Source organism: Dermacentor silvarum, chromosome 4, assembly GCF_013339745.2.
Source record: "Dermacentor silvarum isolate Dsil-2018 chromosome 4, BIME_Dsil_1.4, whole genome shotgun sequence".
Taxonomy (NCBI): Eukaryota; Metazoa; Arthropoda; class Arachnida; order Ixodida; family Ixodidae; genus Dermacentor; species Dermacentor silvarum.
In genome coordinates this window covers 16,894,166-16,916,386 of record NC_051157.2, presented here as the reverse complement: position 1 = coordinate 16,916,386, position 22,221 = coordinate 16,894,166, and the positions used below count along the sequence as shown (strand labels likewise).

The 22,221-nt window shown below is 44.3% G+C and overlaps 1 protein-coding gene and 1 long non-coding RNA gene across 2 annotated transcripts in view; one reads left to right on the top strand and one right to left on the bottom strand.

Annotated features, from left to right (window-relative positions):
• LOC119449534 (uncharacterized) overlaps positions 1-22,221 on the top strand; it is a 224,527-nt gene that overhangs the window by 156,720 nt on the left and 45,586 nt on the right. Inside the window, exon 2 of the mRNA XM_037712719.2 lies at positions 20,912-21,071. Coding sequence (XP_037568647.1) covers positions 20,912-21,071 — 160 coding nt within the window. The remainder of the gene's footprint in view (positions 1-20,911; positions 21,072-22,221) is intronic.
• Positions 1-22,221, bottom strand: part of LOC125944659 (uncharacterized) — a 71,304-nt gene that overhangs the window by 10,401 nt on the left and 38,682 nt on the right. The window contains exon 2 of the long non-coding RNA XR_007466333.1: positions 13,089-13,168. This is a non-coding gene — a long non-coding RNA (uncharacterized LOC125944659). The remainder of the gene's footprint in view (positions 1-13,088; positions 13,169-22,221) is intronic.

The window sequence follows — 22,221 nt, the reverse complement described above, 5'->3', positions numbered from 1 at the left end:
ACCCGCGATCTCATCAGTGCAACGCCACAGCCATTAAGCAGTCTCGGTGGGTAAAAAATGAAATGCGGGCCTGCTGGAGCCGAACAAATGTCGCCGTCTAGACTATGGCGCATGACCAAGTTAGCGTAACACAACGACAGTTTTCTGTCGGAGATGGGGCGCCCGCAGTCAGCGTGGAAAGCACCGCCACGTGGATTCTTTCGCAACAATACGTTGCCAATATTTAATGCCGAGTGCCTTCAGGGTAACGTAATCAGCTCTGGTGAATAATGATCCTAACCATCGATACACGTGAACGCTAGTAAAGAATGCAAATGACATCGCATTGATTCAACTGCGTGGGTTTGTGCTGAACCAGTTCGAGACACTGCATCCACCAGGTCATGTGGCTCCACGGGAGCCTTTTCCGGCGTGGATAGCGTTGCATACTTCATGCAGACAGTGATCCTTCAGACTGGCGAAAAATATAACGACAATCGGTATTGCTACAAGGTACGAGGGTACACAATAACGATCAGTTCTATTTTTCTATCAATAAAGCTTCGCTCACTCAATTACGGCCTAAAAAAAACGAAGCACGCGAAAGTGGTTACACGCAAGTGTTTAAACAGTATCAAAACGCGTCAGGATCTTTGATTGCATAGCACATCTGACGCGCATGTGTAATTATGCCCCGCATTCAGTCATGGTTAATTAAATCGGCCGCTTAAGTTGAAGTTGAAGTTTATTTCTTTCTTTGTTACAGAAAGAGGAACAAGAGCTAAAGGCCATGTGGTCTGACATAGGCTCTTGCTCCTAAGCGCGTTCGGCAAACACATTCAAAGCAAATACACAAAAAAAAACGAGTGAGTACAATGCAGAAAATACAAATAAACAAGATAGATTTATACAATTATTACATGAATATACATTCTATGCTTGAAAAAGAAATATTGCTATGTACTTTCACATTACAGTGCAGATTCTTCTTTCTGGAGTTTTACGTGCCAAAACCAGTTCTGATTATGAGGCACGCCGTAGTGGAGGGCTCCGGATTAATTTTGACCACCTGGGGTTCTTTAACGTGCACTACAACGCAAGCACACGGGCGTTTTTGCATTTCGCCTCCATCGAAATGCGGCCGCCGCGGCCGGGATTCGATCCCGCAACCTCGTGCTCAGCAGCGCAACGCCTTAGCTAACTGAGCAACCGCGACGGGTACAGTGCAGATAGAAACATACATATACAGAGCATAACGAAATGTCAGTGCAATAGCATTCTATTTATAATGGATTTGAGAATGTAAGAGAAAGGTTTTTATACATTCTTTAAAATGGGGTGCATAAAAATCATTTTTTTTCGACGATGTTTAGTAGCTTAGGTATTTGATAGTTTAGATCCTGCCGCCCATAGTTAGTACGCGTGAATGGTGTTGTTCTGATTTGATTGCGTAATGGGTATCGATGAGGATAAATGGGTGGGCTGACAACATGTAGTCTGTGTTTTTTTATATGTAAGAGTAATCTATAATAGAAAACTTGATTTGCTCGGAACAATGAATGTTTGTTAAAAGGTTTTGTGTGGGTAAGTCTCGCAGCCTGCCATGGTAGTTTTCAAGAATTCGGACTACTCGTTTTTGCAAGTTTATTAACTTCTCATAGTTTTTAACTTCTCATAGCGGTGGTATTTCTCACTGCGTCCCGCAGTTTCCTTCTTTCGAGGCAAAAATGCTTCCTACTTCGAGAACGTTTTCTTTGTCTTGCATTGGAAAAAATTCCGCATTCTTATTTGCATAATTCCTTGTATTTTGGACCAATCTATGCTCACATGCAAGCTCGGGGAGCTTTTCTGTCGCATCCGCTCTTGACATCAGGACAGCAATGCAGTAGACACTGTAATCGGTAAATGCTTTTATTACTAGCGTATCTTTGAAACATGGGGACTGATTTAAAACTGTTTTCGTTGTAAGTTGTTTCCGAGTGCTTGTGCGGCCATATGTTGTTTTCTCCTCATCTTTTCTATCCTTCCCCGGTGCAGAGTAGTCAAGGAAACAGTTTCTCTGGTTGACCTCTCTGTATTTCATTAGCTCAGTAGCTCAGTGGCGACCAGTTGCTGAGCACGAGGTCGAAGGTTCGATGCCCCGCCCGCGTTTCGATGGGTGCGAAATGCAACAGCGCTCGTGTACTTTGGCCTAGGTGAATGTTAAAGAACTCCAGGTGGTCGAAATTAATTCGGAGCTCTCCACTACATCTCTCGCAGCCCCAGAGTTGGTGTAAGACGTTAACTCAAACAATCAATCAATCTGCCTTTAATCTCTTATTTTTCTCTCTCATTTGATTTTGGAATGCCAACCTCACCAGCCGTGCCAGGAGACAGCCCCAAATCTATTGTTGCACTCCCTAAGGGCAGCAGGCTCGTACAAACGGTATTAACGCTGACTGTTGTTAACTTGAGTCGACGGCTGTGGGCTTGTGTGTCTCGTTAATTTGGTTCTCATCTTCCCCTCGCCCGTCACCTCAGTGGAGTAGCAAGCGCGATTTTACTCTCTGGTTGACCTCCCCGCCTTCCTTTTTTTCTGTCGTCTGTCCTTCTGTCTTCTGTACCTCACTTGCCGCGATATAATTAGGCTAGTTTATTATCTCGCCGCTAAGGGGAGTTTAATTAACAGCTGAACTGAAGGAACGGGACAAATGGGAGTACATGGCTCATTGTCTCGTGTGTTTAGTTCAGCAGTTAAATTCCCCTTAGCCGTTAACGAACTTGCTCATTTGAATGCCATACCAACGTGTCTCCCTTACTTTCTTTGCTGCCTGTTGCTTTCCTGCGCTTCACGCCACATACACGTCACATTGTGCTCACGTTTATATAAGTGATCCTAGTACACTCGCGCGCTAGCGCGCGTTTAGCCTTATAATTGAACAAGTATTCGTCGTTATCTCCACTTAATTTGATCTTACTTCTTGCACCAAGAACGCACCCTGTTTAGGTATTACGTAAAATGGCCACGGAAAAGGCGAGGGACCGCTTTCGTCTTCGTAGTCAGCCGTGGATTGGCAGCGCCATCTGCAGCCAGAGCGCTTGTCCGCTACTATCCGCTAAACTTGTTTTGGTTGCCAACTGCCGGCACGTGGCGACAGCAGCTCACTTAGTGCCCTAACACAGCGCAGTAAAAGCGATGTGGAGTTTTTGCCTCTTTCATGCAAATGGGAAACTTGGAGGAAAAATACTGCGACTTTTATTTATTCGCTGTAGGGACATTTCTCATTAGCCGCGACATTCTTGTAATTTCTTACCACTTCCCTCCTGTCGCTCAAGTTCTCAGCTTAAAGGTTAAAAATAACTGCAGTGAACATCTCAGCGCGCTACGAAGAATTTGCATCTTTTAACGAGGGAGATGTTCAACGTGAAAATATTGTACGTTTGACGAGGCTCTCTTTTACGACCGTAATTTATTATTATCATTATTAGTATCACTTATTCTATAAAAATAGTTCTTCGTTCTGTTTACATCTTTGGATGCCTTAGAGGCAAATCTCAAAAGAAAAAAAATGTGGCAGATCCAACAAGTTGGAATCTATATACACTGAAGTTTTGTGTGAGGGCATAAACATTCGGAACATGAGTACACGCATCGGAAGACACGTTTCCGGTGCTGACTTTTGTTTGTTGTTTCTGTGATAATGGAGAGTCACGCTGAATGTCAACAGAATAATGTTAAATGTCACGCAGATCTGGGCGAGGACCTCAGAAGTGTCAAAAAGAACACACTCGCAAATCATTTTACCATCTTGAGCTCTGTACTCTGTCTGATATTTTTTATTCACCACATTTATCAAATAGCGTATAGAAAAGCGAAGTTCCCAACTACGCTGTAGTCTGTTACTTCCATACAAGATTTGACGTTTGTATAAAAGTCTTTAGGCAAATTGGGCTTCATTGTGGATGCAGACAAATGAATGTCATTGAGGCTACAATAATGTAACGACCTTCTTTTAGTCTGTATAAACATAAAATTCGGTTCTTCCTTGACATATTGTCCAACAAAGAGGCTCACGTAATCGTCATGATTGTCCAGCTATTGCGGCCTGCGACAAGAATAGGAAAGAACAAAAAGAGAAACTGTCACAGCGGGTTGTTGTCCCCTGCCTTCGCCCTCATTTTTTTTCACAGCAGAAAGGAAGGTTCAGTGACAGAAATAATTTTATGCGCGACAACGGATGACCCGAGACGGTCAAGCAGTGACTTAGTGCAGACGCTTAGGTGCGTCCCGCAACCAGACGTAAGCCTATGATTTCAGAGCGTCTTACTGTATATGAGATCGTTGATGCAACTCTACAGCTTTCCCACTCGAGTCCCACCCAATACCGGTCCTTTCTGTCATCGGTAATTAGATCTAGGTGTCCGAAAATTACGTATAGACGTGTTCTCGACGGTCGTCAGTGCAATTCACAGGCATAGGAAAATTATAAGAGAAGGGAAGGGGATATGTTTTACTGCGCGGATCTGTGCGCCTCGTTTCTAGGCTGCAAGAGGTGAGGAAAGACACACTCGGTTAACGGAAGAATTCTCTATGTGACAAAGACAAACTCGCAATCGTCTGCCTATGCAGTGACTGAACGGAGACACTTTAGGGCATTCGTGCGGTTGGCGTTAATACTTTGATGAAGGGGTCTTACCAGGTCGGCGCCATAGCGGTTTACGAGATCATCGATCGCTGCGCTCGCGCCCGTTTCTGCTTGGGCCGTCGTGGCACGCCACGCAGGTCGGGTCCGCCGCGGCCCTACGAGCGGCATTCACGCGACGCAGCCGAGTCGCTCGTAAAGAACGAGCGAAGTTGCCGGCGAAGCACGAGAAGGGTTTGAGACCTGAGCACGCGAGACGCTCTGAAGTACACATGCAGGTGTGCCATGAGAATCCCTAATCAGCGGAATTTTCTTACAGCCCCGCGAGGCGGGAAGACGAGTCGGTAATTGCGTTTACCCTGCTTTAAAGTACCTTTCAACCTACCGACATCAAACCGAGACTACAAGACGCCCTGCGCAGCACTCTTGCTCCACGTTTCGCAGATGCTTTAATCCCTCGCTGTCTATCGACTCCAGACCGCGGCAGTCGTATTCCAACGACGGCATCCCATAGTCCATGGGTTGCTTCGGGTCGTTAAACCCCGTAATATTACACTCTAAAAAGCGGTTGCACCCTTTGGGGCCAGATCTTGGGCCGTATTCTGAAACGTTCGCCTAGGCGAAATTTCGCCTAGGCGACATCGGCGTGCGCGCTAATTGGCTGGTTGAACAAAATTGAATGACGTCCGCCTCAACCACCCAATCAGCTCATCCAATTTTGCTAAAACAGCCAATCAGCGCACGCCTGAAAGCGAAAAAAGAAATTTCGCCTAGGCGAACGTTTCAGAATACGGCCCCTTGTCTCCAAACAATAATCGTCTTCTGTCTTGCTTGCGTTTCCTTTCTTGCAAACTCTGCGCTCGCTACTTTCCTGTCAACAATGATATGTCACTCTGATAACGCGCTTGCCGTTCGTGACCTGGAATCACCGGTCGCGCAGCGTTAGAGAAAGGAAAGGCACGCGAGATCGATGACGATTGTTGTTTGTGGACAAGATACGCCCCAAAGGGTGCAACCTTTCTTTAAAACATATGTTTCAAGGGCTTTATTGTTGTAGGAGCACTTTTCTTTCTTATTTACAATTGAATTGTTTAATAGAGGTTCCCAAATACAGCCACAGTGTGATGAAGAATTCGTTACATTAAACTGCTAATGATGTGTTTAGAGCACTTTCAGACTGATCATGTCTATCCTTTCCGTTCACGGTGTGCGCAATATTGTTTAGCGAATTCTTTTTGCCAATTCTGTCCAATGGGATTGGGTAACGAAAGAACTGTGGACGTTGAGCTTCGAGTACATTGAACCCCCCTGGGCACTCAATCCTGTGACGCCATTTCACTTCAATGTGCTCAGTATTCTTTGCTACGAAGGGCCACTTTTATGAAGGCGTTGCCATGCTTGGCGCGATCTCCGACGTTCCACCTTCCGTCAGCAATGACGGAAGCATAGTTTTTTTCATTTCTCTTAATCTCTGTTGATAATAATTTGCTTGTGTAAGAGCTTTTACCGGTGACCAAATTTTTCTATGAAAAAATGGAACGTGTCTGACTGTACAATAAATGAATATTCATCATCATGTAATTATGAGGACTAAATAGAAAGTGTGCAAAGAGTCGTCCTTCCACCTTGACATTCAGAAGGTCTGCAACGCCTTGGGATGAAGTTATATAAGTTTAACAGATTTATCGACTGTCCTTTATATTTCTGAACTAAAGAGGCTATAGCCATTTCTAAATTTGCAAATGAACTTGAGCTGCTAATATCATGGAATATTATCGGGGAATGTTCTCTATTCCTAACAGGAATCAGTTCGTGAAGAAAAATTATTCGATTGCTGCGCTGTGTGCTGCGACGTTTTTTAATCAATTACAAGTGCAATAAGTTCTTACCTGCGTGTGGCCCTGTTGGGCCTGCTACCTATTCACTTTTAATCGGTGCGTGTTGCCGTCCAGACGCATCGGTCGATTGGCTTCCTTATATTTCCTTTCACGTGTTTCCTTGATGCGTAGTATAGCATACACGAGCTGTCGGCATATTTTTCTTCCTGCCCCACGCTCAACGCCAACCAGCTGCTATGGCGCTTAGACGAGCCTCCATCTAACACCCTGCGTTGGCAGCTGATACGAGAGTAGCATGCTGTCGGAGATGACAGAGTGCTGTTTCCGCGACAACGACAATGATGTAGAATATCATCGAATTAATGCCGCAAGAAATCGGTATGCCCATCAAGTGCTCCTCTTTCTTTTTCTTCTTTTTTAAATATTTACTTCTTCCTCTGCGGGAATTCTTGCTGTTTCCGAAAGCCGAGAGAAAATGGTTACCGTGATACAGCGTGATTTCCCGCTTCGAGGAAAAGGCTGCGATTACTGTGAAAGTTAACACGCTCGCTGCGTTTATTACCATGAAGCGTTACCAAAGCTGGAACTGGCGCCAGCCACTCTGGAGCCGAGCAAGTATGAGGGTGTTCGGTAGCCATCTTACAGCCATCTTACAGTTACAGTGCAAATTTTTACAACGCCAATTTTACACGCATGTAACTTTCTTTCACCCTGTAGATAAAGGTATTTCTTGATTGGCTGCAATACTGATTGCTGCTAAAGTTTGATTCGCTTTTAATCTAGTTTTGCCTTTCCAGGCACAGGCTATCTTTGGCGATATTTTATTTTCAAATGAGTAACATAAAAATTAAGTATGAAGTTCAGGTGTCTAGCTAACGTGCAGTCCCGAGCAATAGTCTTGATACCAGAAGTGTCACGAAGAAAAACGCTTCGTATGCCTTAGCCTGGAGCCAGGATCAATCAATCAATCAATCAATCAATCAATCAATCAATCAATTAATCAATCAATCAATCAATCAATCAATCAATCCTTATTTTTCTAGTATACACGGGAAATATCCTCAGTAGAAAATTAAGTGGTATAGCCCACGTCGACGGCGTTCAATCTCGAGCGGCCAGTCGCGCGGCAATTCTGCGTGTATTCGCGGGCGTCTTTCACACTCGGAAAAACGCATTTATGTCGCACGTATTGAGTAACAGGGAGCTGTATCGGAAATTTTCATGTTGCTCTACAACTTTCTCATTGGCACTTTGATAATTAGGACAGTACTTCTCGAGTTAGATAATTAATTACAATGACATAATTAAATCTCAGTAACGAAAAAATTAGTGGCGGCTACTCCACTGTACTGGAAACAATACGCACTACGTTTGCTTCGCGTAACGCCGTTACTCTATTTTAAATTGCGCTGCATGATAGCTGGGACACCCTGCATGTATATTTACCGAAGTCGTGGTCTTTCAATCGGTGCTCTCGAGTGCGCCTTATGCGGTTTATTTAGGATTGGCCAGGCGGGCGTGGCCAACACTTTATTCCATCGTGATGCCCAACTGATCAATAAGTCGTCTTTTCTCAAATCTTAACACCTCCCCCTTTTGTATTTTATGGCCGCCATTGCCAAAGCGCATGAGGTTGCTTAAATAAAAAAAAAAAAAAAAAAAAATGTGCGGCACAGCCGGAGAAGAAAGGTATCTGTCTTGGTGCACAGAAACAAAAATTTACCAGTCTGCAAAGATGAGAACAATTTTCACTTTACAGTTCACGTACGGAAAGACTTCCGTCCGCAATAATGTGCCTATGCACTAGAATGGGAACCATTCTCGAGAAGGAAAAACCGCAGACGCAGTTCTTTCCACAGAGCGAAAAGGGTTCCCTTTGTATCATTCCGACACACTTACGATCAATGTAATCTTTCATTGCACAAGAAATCCTCCACATAGCCAATTTGTTTTCCCAAATAACTTAGTTTGCTGGTCTCACATTTAAGTTGCTGCTTGGCGACTACATGTTTTCCGTGAGTGCACATATCTAAGAAAATACGGTATAAAAGGCGCTGCGGTATTACATTGTTCTGAAATGCGAATCACTTGGCGACTTCAGCCCACGATTATCTGTCGCAGAATTTTACTGCCAAAAATGCTGAACGGCTTCAGCGAGACGCAGTAAGAGCTGCAGTAAGATCAGGAAAGAACCACTAGTTGTACGTTTCAGCGCCGAACGAAGTCGTCAAAACCGGAGATATGAGCGGCATCGAATAGAGACAAAACTAACTAAAGGCCTGAGCTGTGAGTCGATTGGGAGGACAATCGTAGTTCCGGACGGCGCCCAGCAGAGCTTCTTATCAGTGTTTACACATCCGGTGCGAGACGCCCGACTCAGAAACGCCACCGGTCGGCCGTGGTTTGCCGGAACTGGGCTGTGTAGGAGAAGACGTGTCCACACTCTTCGCAACGGGACCGCTTCCCACGCAGTGAAAGCTCGGCGCAAACAGAATGACAAAATGTCGAGCATGCTTCTTATTTGTATTTTCTTGCACGTTTATCAAAACCTACATTTCCCACATCAAGCGTGCTTTTCTTTTTTATTTTTCGTTCACGCTGCATTTTGCAAGAACACGGAACACTGTCAGAAAGCCGCATTAAAGCGAGCGCTTTCTAGGCGTCGACTGCGGCAGTAAAGAAGAAAAAATTATGACGGGGCATATAAGTTTACAAACACAAGGTTACTACAGATCTGTACTTGTAAAATGTTCATGGGAACTTTCAGCTCGTTGTATCAGTTAATAACTCACGCTAGAGCAGCACATTGCGAAAAAAAGTTTGAGCAATCGAGTGCTGACTTAGGAACACAGATCTAATTTCAAACAATGCAGCAGGAATGCATCATATATGTAAGCAAAGGCAACGAAAACAGCAAAGCTTAGATAAACAATGTCAACGAAAAAGTATTTGCTATGTAAAGAACGGAATGCTTTAGCGTACAAAAAAAAGCAGAAAAAACTCTTGATGACAAACATCTCTCCAGCCATGAAAGCTTTGCTATCTTAACCTACTGCGACGTCGATTACACATTTGAATGATGGCCAGGAAATAAATTGATAATTGTTTGTTCAATGTCCATGTGATCAAATGTTCGGTTGCTGTACAAATGTACATTGCTACAACAGTTGCCGTTTAGCGCATTGTGAAATATTGTCGAGATTTCTCGCGTTTACTTGTACACTGTTACCTTAGGCTCAAGCATGCAAGCCATTATACACAAAACTCATGATTCACACGCACACACGAGGCTCAGCGTTAGACAAACATGACAGTTAGTCGTGCAACCACTAAGACCATTTCCATCCTGTTTGGCCACATCGTCGTTAGGCCGTGGTTTTTATAACTTTGCAGGCACTGTTCAGAAAACCAGATCACATGCCCAAAGAGCAGCGACGGTTAAGTTTCGGCTTCTTTCTTACCTCTACCTTCTTAGGTAACGCAGGGAAGACGTGATGGCCATGCTAAGCTTGGAAAACCTCCTTTTATTCCAACTAAGCGATCACGCAGGACCCGGGCTCACTTTCGAGTATATGTACGAAGAGTCTCAGGAAAGCGGGAACACATAGTTTTGGAAGAAAAGGGAGGCGAAGAGAAGAGAAGACAACAGAAAAGAAAGAGAAAGAAAGAAAGAAAGAAAAATGTCGCAGCTGTGCATTTTCGATCGTGTGCGTGATGCACTTTAGCACAGCGATCGTTACCGTAACACGTGCGGAGAACATCGTGTGTGTATGCCATGTTTTCCGCTTTGCGTACGTGCGTGCATATATGAGTGGGTGCGCGTGCTGACGCTTATTTCTAACTCTTTTTTTGCTTTCCCGTACCCACTGTCACTCGTGTTATTCTGCTGAGAGTGACTGTGTACGAATCCAGAAACGTAAAAATAAACAGATTAAAAGAGACAATGCAAAAAAGAAGGCCGTAGATCCCGCTCTACTATTTTCTTTCCTGACAGTTTGTGTGCACGTGTACCATTGGGCGCTACGGCTAACCACATAGGAACACAAAAGCCCGGGGGTTTGCGGAGCACGGAGGAAATGCAAAATAACGCGAACATGGCGAGACCACCGTGGTCTTCATGCACACTCGAGGTCTTCCACGGAGCACCCACAAAATTCATGTGTTTTGCGGAGAACAGAATCCATTTGTGGGTCGTGCTGACTGTCTAAAAAAGAAAGAACGAATAAAAGCAAACGAATTTACGATGACACGTAATGCATTTTTAGGAGAAGACACGCTAAAACTCAAGTTTCAGAAACGCAATGCGACTTATCACGTCTTGCCAGGCTTATCTCGGTTTCCCGTTCTTCGAGCGAATATCAAGCAAAACGACTTTTTTCCTGTTCGAAGTCAGCAGTTGCACGAAAGTTGAGAACGAGAACCTGAAATTCGCTAAATGTGACCAAAAGAAAAAAGAAAAAGAAAGGAAAGAAAGGAAAACACATTACAAGACGACAGAAAGCAGGACTTTGTTTTTCCTCGAGCCGTTACATATTTCATAGCATGCAAAACATTGCAAACATTGTTATTCAAAACAAATTTACCACTTTGCATTTTCGTGCTGTTCGCGACGACACTGAATTAAGAAACTGAATATCCTGCAGGGTGTCCTTTGGCAAAGTCCCAGTTATCCGAGATTTCGTGGCGTGCCGTATTATAGTTAAATAGTAGGGTGAGCACGTAGAAACGACATTGTGTTCTGAGTGAGGAAAATAAGGCCCCAAAGTTGGAAATGGGACAACAATGAGGGCACTTGTTTTAGCTACATTGCAGTCCTTTTTAGAATAGTAACCTCTTATAGAGGAATACTGCTTATATGAGGGCTGCTGCAGATGGTCGTGTGCAAAAATGACGGCGAATCCGAGAAACAGCTGTTGGAGAGACTGGAGTTAAGGAACATACCAAATAAAGGCTATTCTACTGAGTGCTATTAGAAAGTTTTAGCTGAGCGTTTGCAATCCTATCTTCTCAGATTGGTGTATTCTAACATTGGCGCACAGCAGTTCGGCTGAAACGTCAGTAAGTGTACGAACAACGCTCGCACCTGCAGGGAAAGGCCCTCGGTGCGCGGCCAAGCTCATTTACCGGAGCGTGACATTGTGTCAGCGTGGCACCTTTGTCGACTTGCAGTCAAGCTGACACGGCGCAGAACGCGTCGCACGCACTTATCAAAAATGCGAAATCAACGCAGTTCTGTGCAGTATCATAGCGCTTGAATTGCGAGTGGAATGGAGCGTAAGTGATGCTCAGACAGAACAGCCTATTTATCAGCGCCTTTTTCTGTTGGCTTATGTTCTTGGTTAACCTTTCCCAGTATTTTATGTAAATACCGGCAGATTGAAAAAAAAAATAATTGTAATGAAGAGTACAGCGACAACGAATCCGGGAGGGTTCGTCTAAAAAGCGATGCGAACCCTGCCGGTTTTTGCTGACCTTGGCTGCTGGGCGCTGCTGCTGTTAAAAAAAAATTCGCTCAAGAAATTACGATACAATAACTACAATGACGACACGATACCACCGGGACAACAACGTGCGAACGACTGTTTCGCCGAATAGCTCGCATGCGTTTTCTTCTTGATTACTTTTAAATAACTCGCACACACGACATCAACTCATACAACGAATTGGCTTATCTGCTGTAGCCCAGTCTGTACTACCCCTACAGATGTGCCAGTTTCCGGCTCAGTTCTCTACGAAATTACGCAATGAAATAACGAATATCTTCAGTGCAACAAATACACGCCTTCAAGCGCATAATTCCTTCATTGAAGACGAATGTTTTTATGCTTTCTTTCCCGGGGTTTGGCGCGTTTGCTCGGTCGGCTTCCTGCCAAGTAAGGTGTGCCGGTTCTGGAGAGAGTGCAATAGTAAACTCTGCTGATCCCAGAAGTGGCGTGATGAGAAGTGGGCCAATCCTGGGGCAAGTGCAATCAGCGATCGCGTGGATCACATAGTAGTTGCGTGGTGCGGGTTTCTGCGTCTTTCTGATGTGCCAGGCAGGCATGTGATTTCTATGCTGCAACATACGTTGCGGAAGTTGAGCAGTTTAGCAGTATTTAATTAACTACTTCTCCAAAGATTCGCCTCACACAGATTTCAAAGTTAGCGTTGAATCCGCGTAATTTTCTTTGAGAAATACAAATGTTACAACGCAAAATTAATAAAGCAGCCCACTATCCTTTCGCAAAGAGGAGGAGGGGGAGGGGGAGAAGACGAAGTAGAACAACATAAACCATGTGTTTGGTGCCAGCCTGTAAAGCATGCTTTTTTGCAGATACACTAATACTGCGGCAAAGCCACACAACGCAGTCAGATATGTCGATTGTCTTGTACTGTTGCGATCGACCTGTAAGATATTTACGCCTGCACTTAGACACCTTCGTAAAAACATTTCTCAGCAAAAAAAAATTCAACGACATATGTATTCGCTTATTATTCGGAACGTGTGCGTAACTTGTGAAAAAGAAATTGCATTATCACTCGAGGGACGCCTTGACTGCACCGGAAAGCTGCGTCAGCTGACCTGATGGCGGCATCGACGACCTCGCTGGGGAGGAGGAGTTATGTGAATTTAAGTGGCGCCCTCTTTTGCACAAAATTCTATACTCACTTTAATTTGACGTTGCCATGGCAGCCATGCGGGTTGTGTTTGGACACGTCGAATGCTGAAAAGACATGCAGCAGGTTCCGCTGTAAAACAGAATGCATACTTATATTGGCTGTAGTCCGCAGTAGAAGAAGAAAACGTTCAGTGGCACCAGACAGACACTTGAAGTTGGCTTAGCTATTTAGCATAATGGTGAGGAAATTTGGTTTTTGGATCGTTTATTTAATTCGGAACAATGTATTCCTGTATAAGATAAACTATTGGTGTGTTAATTAGTGCAATATTACTTTAAAAAAAGTACAAGAATGTGGAGCCCAGGTTGCCTAGCCTCTCTGTAAAAACACGGGTGAATTGATGTCTTAAAACATAAAAGGCATACGTGCTAGCGTCGCAGGAGCATCGTATAAATGAATGTTCTTTACAAGTATCAAATATTATTCTGAGTAGTGCTGCTTTGATCTGGCCTCGCACGAAGTCACGTAACCCAATGCAATTTCGTTTGCTTTCAGGAAAATTACATTCTTAGAAGCAACATAGTTGTTTTCGAATCGAGAGCCCAAACATAAATTCTGGACCAAGTTCTCTCGGGTAAACAGCGTTGCTTTGTTGTTCTTGCTGAGGCCGTTCATTTTGTACCCCAGCGAAACTCATTATTTTAATACATAATGATGGGCTACGCTGGGAACATTCTCTTTTATGTATGCAAATAAATAATATATGAAATACGAGAACGGTATTAAAAGAAATTGCTTCAGCATCCGCGCGAATTAATAATTCACAGCCCGTACTTTGAACGAGACGAAAACACAATCATTCCAAGTTTCAATAAAAGTTAAAAAAAAGCACATTTCAGAAATGTGCGTGATACAAGCGCAAGCGATCACATTCATCTGGTGCGCGTGTTGCCCAGCCACGCGGAACAGAAATTGCCTCCAGGTAATCGAAGGATAAAGTCAATGACAGAAGGCGCGTTCCAAACGTAAGCTGAAAAAAGTGCAAGAACCGCTTTCGCGTTTACTTTTGCTTTTGAAAGAAAAAAGAAAACTAAAAAAAAGGACAATTCGAGTCTCGCTTGAATACACATGCTTGTATGCCTGTGTGAGGCTTGTAAGGCTTACACGTGCGCGACTCGGCTGTCCCGGTGCACAGGAAGAACGTAAATAGCTGCTTGAACAGCAAATGGCGTTATTCAGCAGTGCACAATGTTACACTGAATACAGATCTTCGGCAGTACTTGTAACAGTGATGGTAAAAGAGAGAGAAAAGAGGCAAGGCAGGGGGGTTAACCAGATGCACGTCCGGTTAGCTACCCTGCACTAGGGGAAGGGGATACAAGGACCCGATGCAGGCTGTAGATCTAAGAAGCCTTATATTTGAAATATGTTTCATGCGTGACGAATTGAGTTTCTGAAATGGAACAAACTAGTTAAATAGCGATGAACTTAGCTTTCTTGAATGTACTACATGCGACTGTTTCACCTTAGAAACTGGTCTTCGCACCCAGACCAAAGTGTTGACATGCCCGGAATGTAGAAAACAGGGTGGTATAATGCAACTAACTAGGCCTTTCACTTTTTTATATCCCTTTCTTACCATTCACGACTCAGGATCACTAGATCCCGCTGAAAGAAATTAAGTAGAACCACTGCGTTATCCCGTCTCTGTACTCACTCGCAATTCATTTTCTTTTTGGCTTTTATTTGTTACGTCTAATAGCATTGTAGAAGTACGGTAGATGACGGGATGATTGGTTGCTTTAATGAAATGTTAATTCGGAAGCGCATAAAAGCACGGACACGAGAAGAAACGAAGACGAAGACAAGCGCTTGTCTTCGTTTCTTCTCGTGTCCGTGCTTTTATGCGCTTCCAAATTAACATTCCATGACGACAGACCAACAAGCCCACATCGCCACTCTCGTCGGTTGCTTTAGCTTATGTTTGGCTACCTGATGTAATTAAGCATGGCACCGACATTCTAATGCAAAGTAACGCTTTTAAATAGACACCAAAGGAGAAAATGATTGCTAGATCGATAGATTGATGACACTTCTAGAATTGCAATTAGGCCATTCCTACCACGAGCGGTGGCTGTGTATATCAATAACAATGGTAAAGTAAATGACGGCCGGCGAAGCCTGTGCAACATAGTCGCTAGAGCTATCACTGGCGTCATTGGCTTCGGCGGCGTCTGGATGAGACTGGCTCTAAATTAAGGGAAAACTCTAATAATAGACTTCACGGAAATACTGCGACAGCCGTGACGTGATGGACGTAAAATTATTCCAAAAAGAAGGCACTCTCATTTCCTCCGCTAATGACCAGTGCTTTTCCGCTATATATAAAGAGAGAGAGAGAGAGATGTGGCGAAAAAAAGCAGGCTGGCTCTGTTGGCGTAGCGTAGAAAAGGAAATTATACTCGTATATCCACACACACACACACACACACACACACACACACACACACACAAACACACACACACACACACACACACACACACACGTTATTATATATATATATATATATATATATATATATATATATATATTAGTAAATAGATAAAAATTAGCAGTGGCTTAGCTTGGCCACTGCTAGGATATACGTAGCGTGAGCGAAGGTTCAGCTGGTTATTCTTAGCTTTCCTGGATGTCTAGCATTAGCTTGATTATCGTGCTTACTGCTGCTTCAATGACACACACACGGTATACGCATTATGTGACACATGTTTATATATATATTTCTTGCTCAACGTCTGGATGCTTCTCTATTGCCACACAGACGGCTCGGTGGTCAGTGTAGTAACACACTGCCGTCTCTATGGCCCCAACGCAGTATTTTGAATTGATTGTCTGTCTGTGATACACAAGATCAATGGTGGTTTCCCATTGATCGTCTGTACAGTTTAAACACAGGCTAAGTCAAGGCTAAACGTGTCCTTCAAAGGAACACCAAAAGAGTCTGGAGCACGATTGAAGTCACCAGCCTCTCCAAACGTCCCTCGTCAATGTTTATGCCGTAGTGTTTATACAGCGGCGAGTCTCTCAGTACCTCAACCCATGGTCCAAGCACATCGCGAGAAACCATGTGCAACTGATAGGTAGTCTTGTCAAACATTCTCCTCTTTATGTTCACCACTATGCACTTATCATCTTCCAAGCTGCTAGGCAACTGCTTTAGCATCTCGTACGTGTCTACCGGCACGTTCACCACGGGTCCCTTAATGCCAAACTGACCATTTCTCCAGTTCATTAGACGACGGATCTGAACGAAGGGAATCCGTGGCGAAAGTAAACGTTCGGCCACATCGTTCAGAACCAGTAGACCTGGTGGCATGGGCGGGTAACGATACCCATTGGTAACGCTAAAGAGTGGAATCTTCTGCTTAACGAGAAAGTTCTTGCACGTTGTACAAACACGCGCCATGGTTTCACCCCAGTCAGGCGGCGCCGCTAAACTCAACGTTCCACGCAAGGCACGACTTACCGGCGTCAAGTCTTTCATGTGCCACAGTCTTTCACACACGTCGCACACATATTCAAACGGATTGTTTACGAAGTCCGTCTCGAAGGCCCGAGTCGCACTGGCGCTTTCGCTAAGTTTCACCGTATAGTCAGTCAATCGGCGAGCCTTGACGTCATCGACGGCGTCTAGTTGTTGCTGCTGCTGAGATGGTCGGGCACGTCGCTCAGCCTCGTGGCGACGCCGCTTTGATAGACGTTCCTCCCTTTGCTCCGGTGTCTCCGCAGCACGTTCAGCCTTCTTCTGTTCGTTCTTCCTACGCTCAACCGCTAATTGCCAGGCAACTACTTCGGGATTCGATGAGTTAAGCTTCTCCGCTCTTCTGCGCCGCTGAGCAGCAATTTCGCTCTCCTTCTCCATGGCTATACCACACTGGCAAACGCCCAGCGCAAACGCACGGCAAACGCCCGGCACGCCAGCTGTGCGCCGTATGACGTCACTGCTCCTCGCGCATGCGCAGCAAGGCTCTCCAGGAGCCACGCGAAACTGCTCAACCTCGACGAGTGTATCTCATGCTACAATAAATAAGTGAAAATGAGTTCATGGTAATATTGCCTTTATTCCCGTACAGTTTCGGTCGGTGGCCCGACCTTCGTCAGGGGTTACAGCGAAGGAGAACCGAGGGGCCCGATTATTATTAGCCACAGTCATAAGAAGGCAATAGGCAATGACACCAAGGACAGCGTAGGGAAAATTATTCGTAGTTCCTAATTGAAGTAAAAGTATCATAAGTAAGTGACAATTAAAGTAGATGAAAAAAACAAAAATGGCCGCAGGTGGGACACGAACCCCCGTCTTCGCATTACGAGTGCGATGCTCTTACCAATTGAGCTACCGCGATATTATACAGGGTGTTTCAGCGAACACTTTCAAAATTTATTTGAGGTTGCCTGTAGCAGATAGCACAATTCTAGCTAATGATCTGGTCTACTCGAAGAGGCGGACATTACCTGCACAAAAATTGAAATGCATAATCGACTAATTAACAAAAACTTACTAATTAGGTTTTAAACTAATTACCTGATGGCTCATATGGCAATTTACAAACTGTAGCCGTGGAGTTCACAAGGCGGATCCACTTAGAATTAATTCTCAGGATGACACCAGTTTCGAGATATTAATTCCTGAACTTTGAGGAGAAATGCATTGGCGTTCCAGTTAATTTTGTGCTTCAATGCATAAAGCGATGTTTTCTTAAGAACCTATGTTCCTATATAACTGGAACCTATATAACTGGAACGCCAATGAATTTCTCCGCAAAGTTCGGGAATTAATATCTCAAAACTGGTGTCATCCCAAGAATTCGTTCCAAGTGGATCATCATTGCGAACTCCACGGCTACAATTTGTAAATTGCAATATGGGCCATCTGGTAATTAGTTAAAAACTTAATTAGTGAATTTCAGGTAATTATTCGATTATGCATTTCAATTACTTTTGCAAGTAATGTCCGCCTCTTCGAGTAGACCAGCTCATCAACGAGAATTGTGCTATCTGCCACAGGCAACCTTTAAGAATTTTTGAAAGTGTTCGCTGAAACACCCTGTATATATATATATATATATATATATATATATATATATATATATATATATATAAAGTTAATCTCTCTCTCTCTCTCTCTCATATCTAAATATATTGGAATGAAGAATTAGCTTTGCTCGGCATCCACTGCACCGGATTCGATCCGGTTTGTTGCATCTAAAGGAAGGCAACAATAGACAGTTTTAGAATAACGTTTGTCGGCTTACGTACGTTAAACGTAAGCATGTTTGCGGGACGTTACGGTGCGCGTTCTTTCAAGACTGTTAGTTTACCGTACGGGAACGCAAACGTAAGGGAGACGTTATAAAACAGGGCGCCGCCTGGTGCCTCGTGCCAAAAGTATTCAAGCCAAGACAATCCATTAGCAGCCATCCTGTTATCGCTATGCGGACGCCTCTCGTTAGGCCTACTGGCGCCGGAATCGCCGAACCGTCTCAGAAAGTGGATGCGCTATGCGCGTATGACTAACGTTTCAGGTGAGTTTAGAAAAACCGAAAGCCCATTTCAATAGTTACTGGCGCTGAACATAAGTGAGAGCGTAGCCATCACGCGAATTCACGCTGAAGCGGAGGCGTTGGTGCCGCCATGTTCGAAAACGCTATTTCTTAGCGTCCGTATACATTACGAACGTTAAACTGGCCAAATAACGTACGTTATCATAGCCAACGTCATAGCGCACGTAAACCAGAGCAACCCAATAACGCACGGAGCATGCGCAGTGAGGACGACGCTATTTCTTTACGTACGTAATGCGTTTACGTTTGGTTGCAAACGCTAAACTAAATCTTTCTAATATCTACAGACTACCGGCAAATAAATTTGTTTATTTATTTACACGATAATTTGTTAACAAAATTTGTTGAAGATCAGAAAATTTAGAAATGCTTAAACTTTAAGTTAACCAGACTACAACGCAGTCATAACATAAAAAACGATACCACAATTCTTTAAGCAGTAGCTATTTGAACATCTGAAGCGAAAAAATTGATATATTACCCACCCCTCTTAAGTACACCCCTTATATGTAAGTATACGAGTTTTATAGAGCAATCGTAAATATTGTAACAATTTCATCTGCACTGTAAACTAAATATCAAACTATCCACAGCATCTGTTAGATGCTCCAGCAGACGCAGTTTAAGAAACTGTTATGTCTGTTTTTGATGCAGAGTCACGGATTCGAAAGCGTTGTGTTTAATTTTTTTTTATACTGACCGATTTTCTATTTTCGTAAACTCAACGAGACTCCAAATCAAAATTTCGCTTAATCCTGTCTGTAGAAATCGCTTTCCTCTGTTAAGTGCAACAAACTTAGTTCGTACCGGTTCATCGGTTGTGCAAGGTTACAGTTTCTACTTTTCACGTGTATTTGAATAGAGAAGTTGACCTTGAAGTAGACACTTCTCCTTAAGAGAAGGCATGCCAATGCGCGCACAAGAGCCGCATGTCGTGAGGAATCACCTATTTCTCCTTCTTTACGCCCTTCGCCATTAAATTGCACTAAGGCGTGCTATACCGCTATGGCCAGATTCGTGCCTTAGCTTCGCAAATAATAATGAATAAAATTTGATGAAAGAATTCTCGTAAAATATGGCCCCAGTTGCTCTTTAAGCTCGAAAGTGTCGGAATGAAAGTTTATACTTACCTCTTGCTTGATTGCCGAGCGAGGTGCGTAATATTTTGTTATATTTTACATCGTTACTGTCCCCAACTTCCCCATTCGGTGATGCACATAAGTAAGTCCACTGAAGTAAGCCACTAAGCATTATTGGGAAACCTTCTCGTATTTTTTTATCTGCACTCGTGCGATAATCAAAGGAAAAATCAGTCAAACTACTGTTACGTTGGCTTTAACGCCATCTCGTAAAGCAGCGCCTCGTAATACAAGATGCATAACGTCCCCATAATATACATCGGCTTCCGTATGTAAATTACAACCGCTCGGTCACGACAGTTAGCGTGATAGCAGTTCCGCACAGGTCAGAGTGACGAGATGCCCACGGGTCAGTAAACATCGGCTCTGCACGCAAGCGGTAAAAAGCGACGAAATTATTGGTGTGTTGTGTTTATACGAGGTCGTAGCTGAAATGGGCCCCAGGGTGTACATCTATACGGACAGACCAGTAAAGTGGGTCTCTAATGAATAGTTGATGCATTTTGTTTTCTCGCTCGAACTTACCTCCATCCTCCAGAGCGATTTTTACGACGCGCGCACAGTAGGGATGCCGTGCCTCAACCCGGAAGTACAGGTCGATTCGTTAGAGCGGAAAGTGGAAGCACGAAACAAAATAAAAGGGACAGCCAAAACACAACGAAACAGCACGTGACCGGAATGATGGTCATCAACGTAAGGACACGCAATAGTGGATTGCGAAATGATCCCGCTTTCCAGGGGCCGGCTGCGTTCCGCGCAATGCCGCGGTAATCGGGTAATGGTGATTATCTAACGATTGCTTTCATATAAAATGTAGCGCGAAAAACAAATTAGTTAGAACGGAGGTAGAAATATGTTCTATGAAAGAAGATTGAGGACCCCGCGAAGCATGCGTGCGAGCTTCAAGTCCTTCAATTTTCTGAAGTAAGAAAGTTCCACTACAGTTATTGACTAGGGTGCCTCCACCTGTATATCATATTGTGGCATTCTATAAGTTTGGACTAATAAGATATATGATTTGATTTCAACAATTTCTTTCAGCACACATTTCGCATGTTTATATGAGAACGAGTCACGTCTCCTTCAGCTTACAAGATTCTTGGTTGCGCAGATTTCCCTGGACGACCGAAGACGGCTGTACGTGAAGGCCGAGGAAGAGAAGCGGTACACGGCGTACGGCTCCATCAGCTACCAGATCCGAGAGGCCAACGAGGAGGCGTCCGGCTTCTTCGACTTCATGGGACGCGCCCTCGCCATTGTGGGCACGTCAGGTCGGTGACGTCATGCCTCCTCTTGACTCTCTTTTTCTCCCCTCGCATTTTACCTCGCCTGCGTGCTTGCGTGCGATAATCACATTCTGTATCTCACATGGGTGCCAAGAAAGGACTGGGAGGGAGCCTTGAGCCAATGCTTGGTTCTGAAACTAATTTGATCCTCAAGATAGGCTGCTTTACAGTAACGCAATAGCTCGATCACCGCGACTCACAAAGGGAGGAAAGCAGTGGCGGCTTCCCGAAATATCTCACGTGTGCGCAAAGTTAAAGCAGTTGTAATGAATTTGACATCTTGAGGCAGCGCGCACGACAGGACTATACAAGGAGCACTCACAAGTTAGCTAAAAAAAAAAAAACGAAGCTTCAAACTCAAGCGTTCTTCTTTTTTTTAATGCGAAAGCGTCAAATGGCCCATTGAGCGAAAAAGCCGGCGTCTGTAGTATGTAGCAACGAAACGGCACCCAAAGTCACATTGGCTGCGACGCCACGTCATGAGTGCGCCTCGACGGAGCAGAGCGGTCGAAAGGTGCCTCGGAAGACGCAGTCCATATCTCTCTCTCTTACCCCCACTGGGCTTAGCTGCTGCGCTCACCTGCCGGCCTTGGTGGCCACTGCTGCTTCCTCGGTCTCTCGTCACGCAAAACGTCGGCGCCATGCGGCGTTGGCACCGCAGGCTGCTGCTATTTGCTGCCTCGGACAGCACGTACCGCTATGGTACACTACTCGCAGCGCAGAACTCGAAGGACCGCTCAGGCGGCGTTAAATTGGACATTAATGCTTTCGCATTGACAACTTATAAGTGCTTAGGTGTCCTCGGTTTCTTTGTGTCGTTGTTGTTGTTGTTGTTGTTGTTGTGACTCAGGTTTTTTCCAATCCCTTGTCTTGCGTATATAAAATCTATTGTGTGCCCGCAACTTTTATAGTCAAGTAAGTTTAGATTATCCTATGTGTCCTTCGACTACGTTCCTACCCCTTGCTCTCATTCTATTCCTCTAATATACTACCTAATGCCCGTTATGCTCATTTACCATCACCTTCCATACTCAAATTTCCAACTATGTGTCATCGTTTTGTTATCCGCTCAACCTCTCTTTGAGCTGTATTAGTGAACTACCCTCCTACAATATCAACACATCCACTCGTGCAC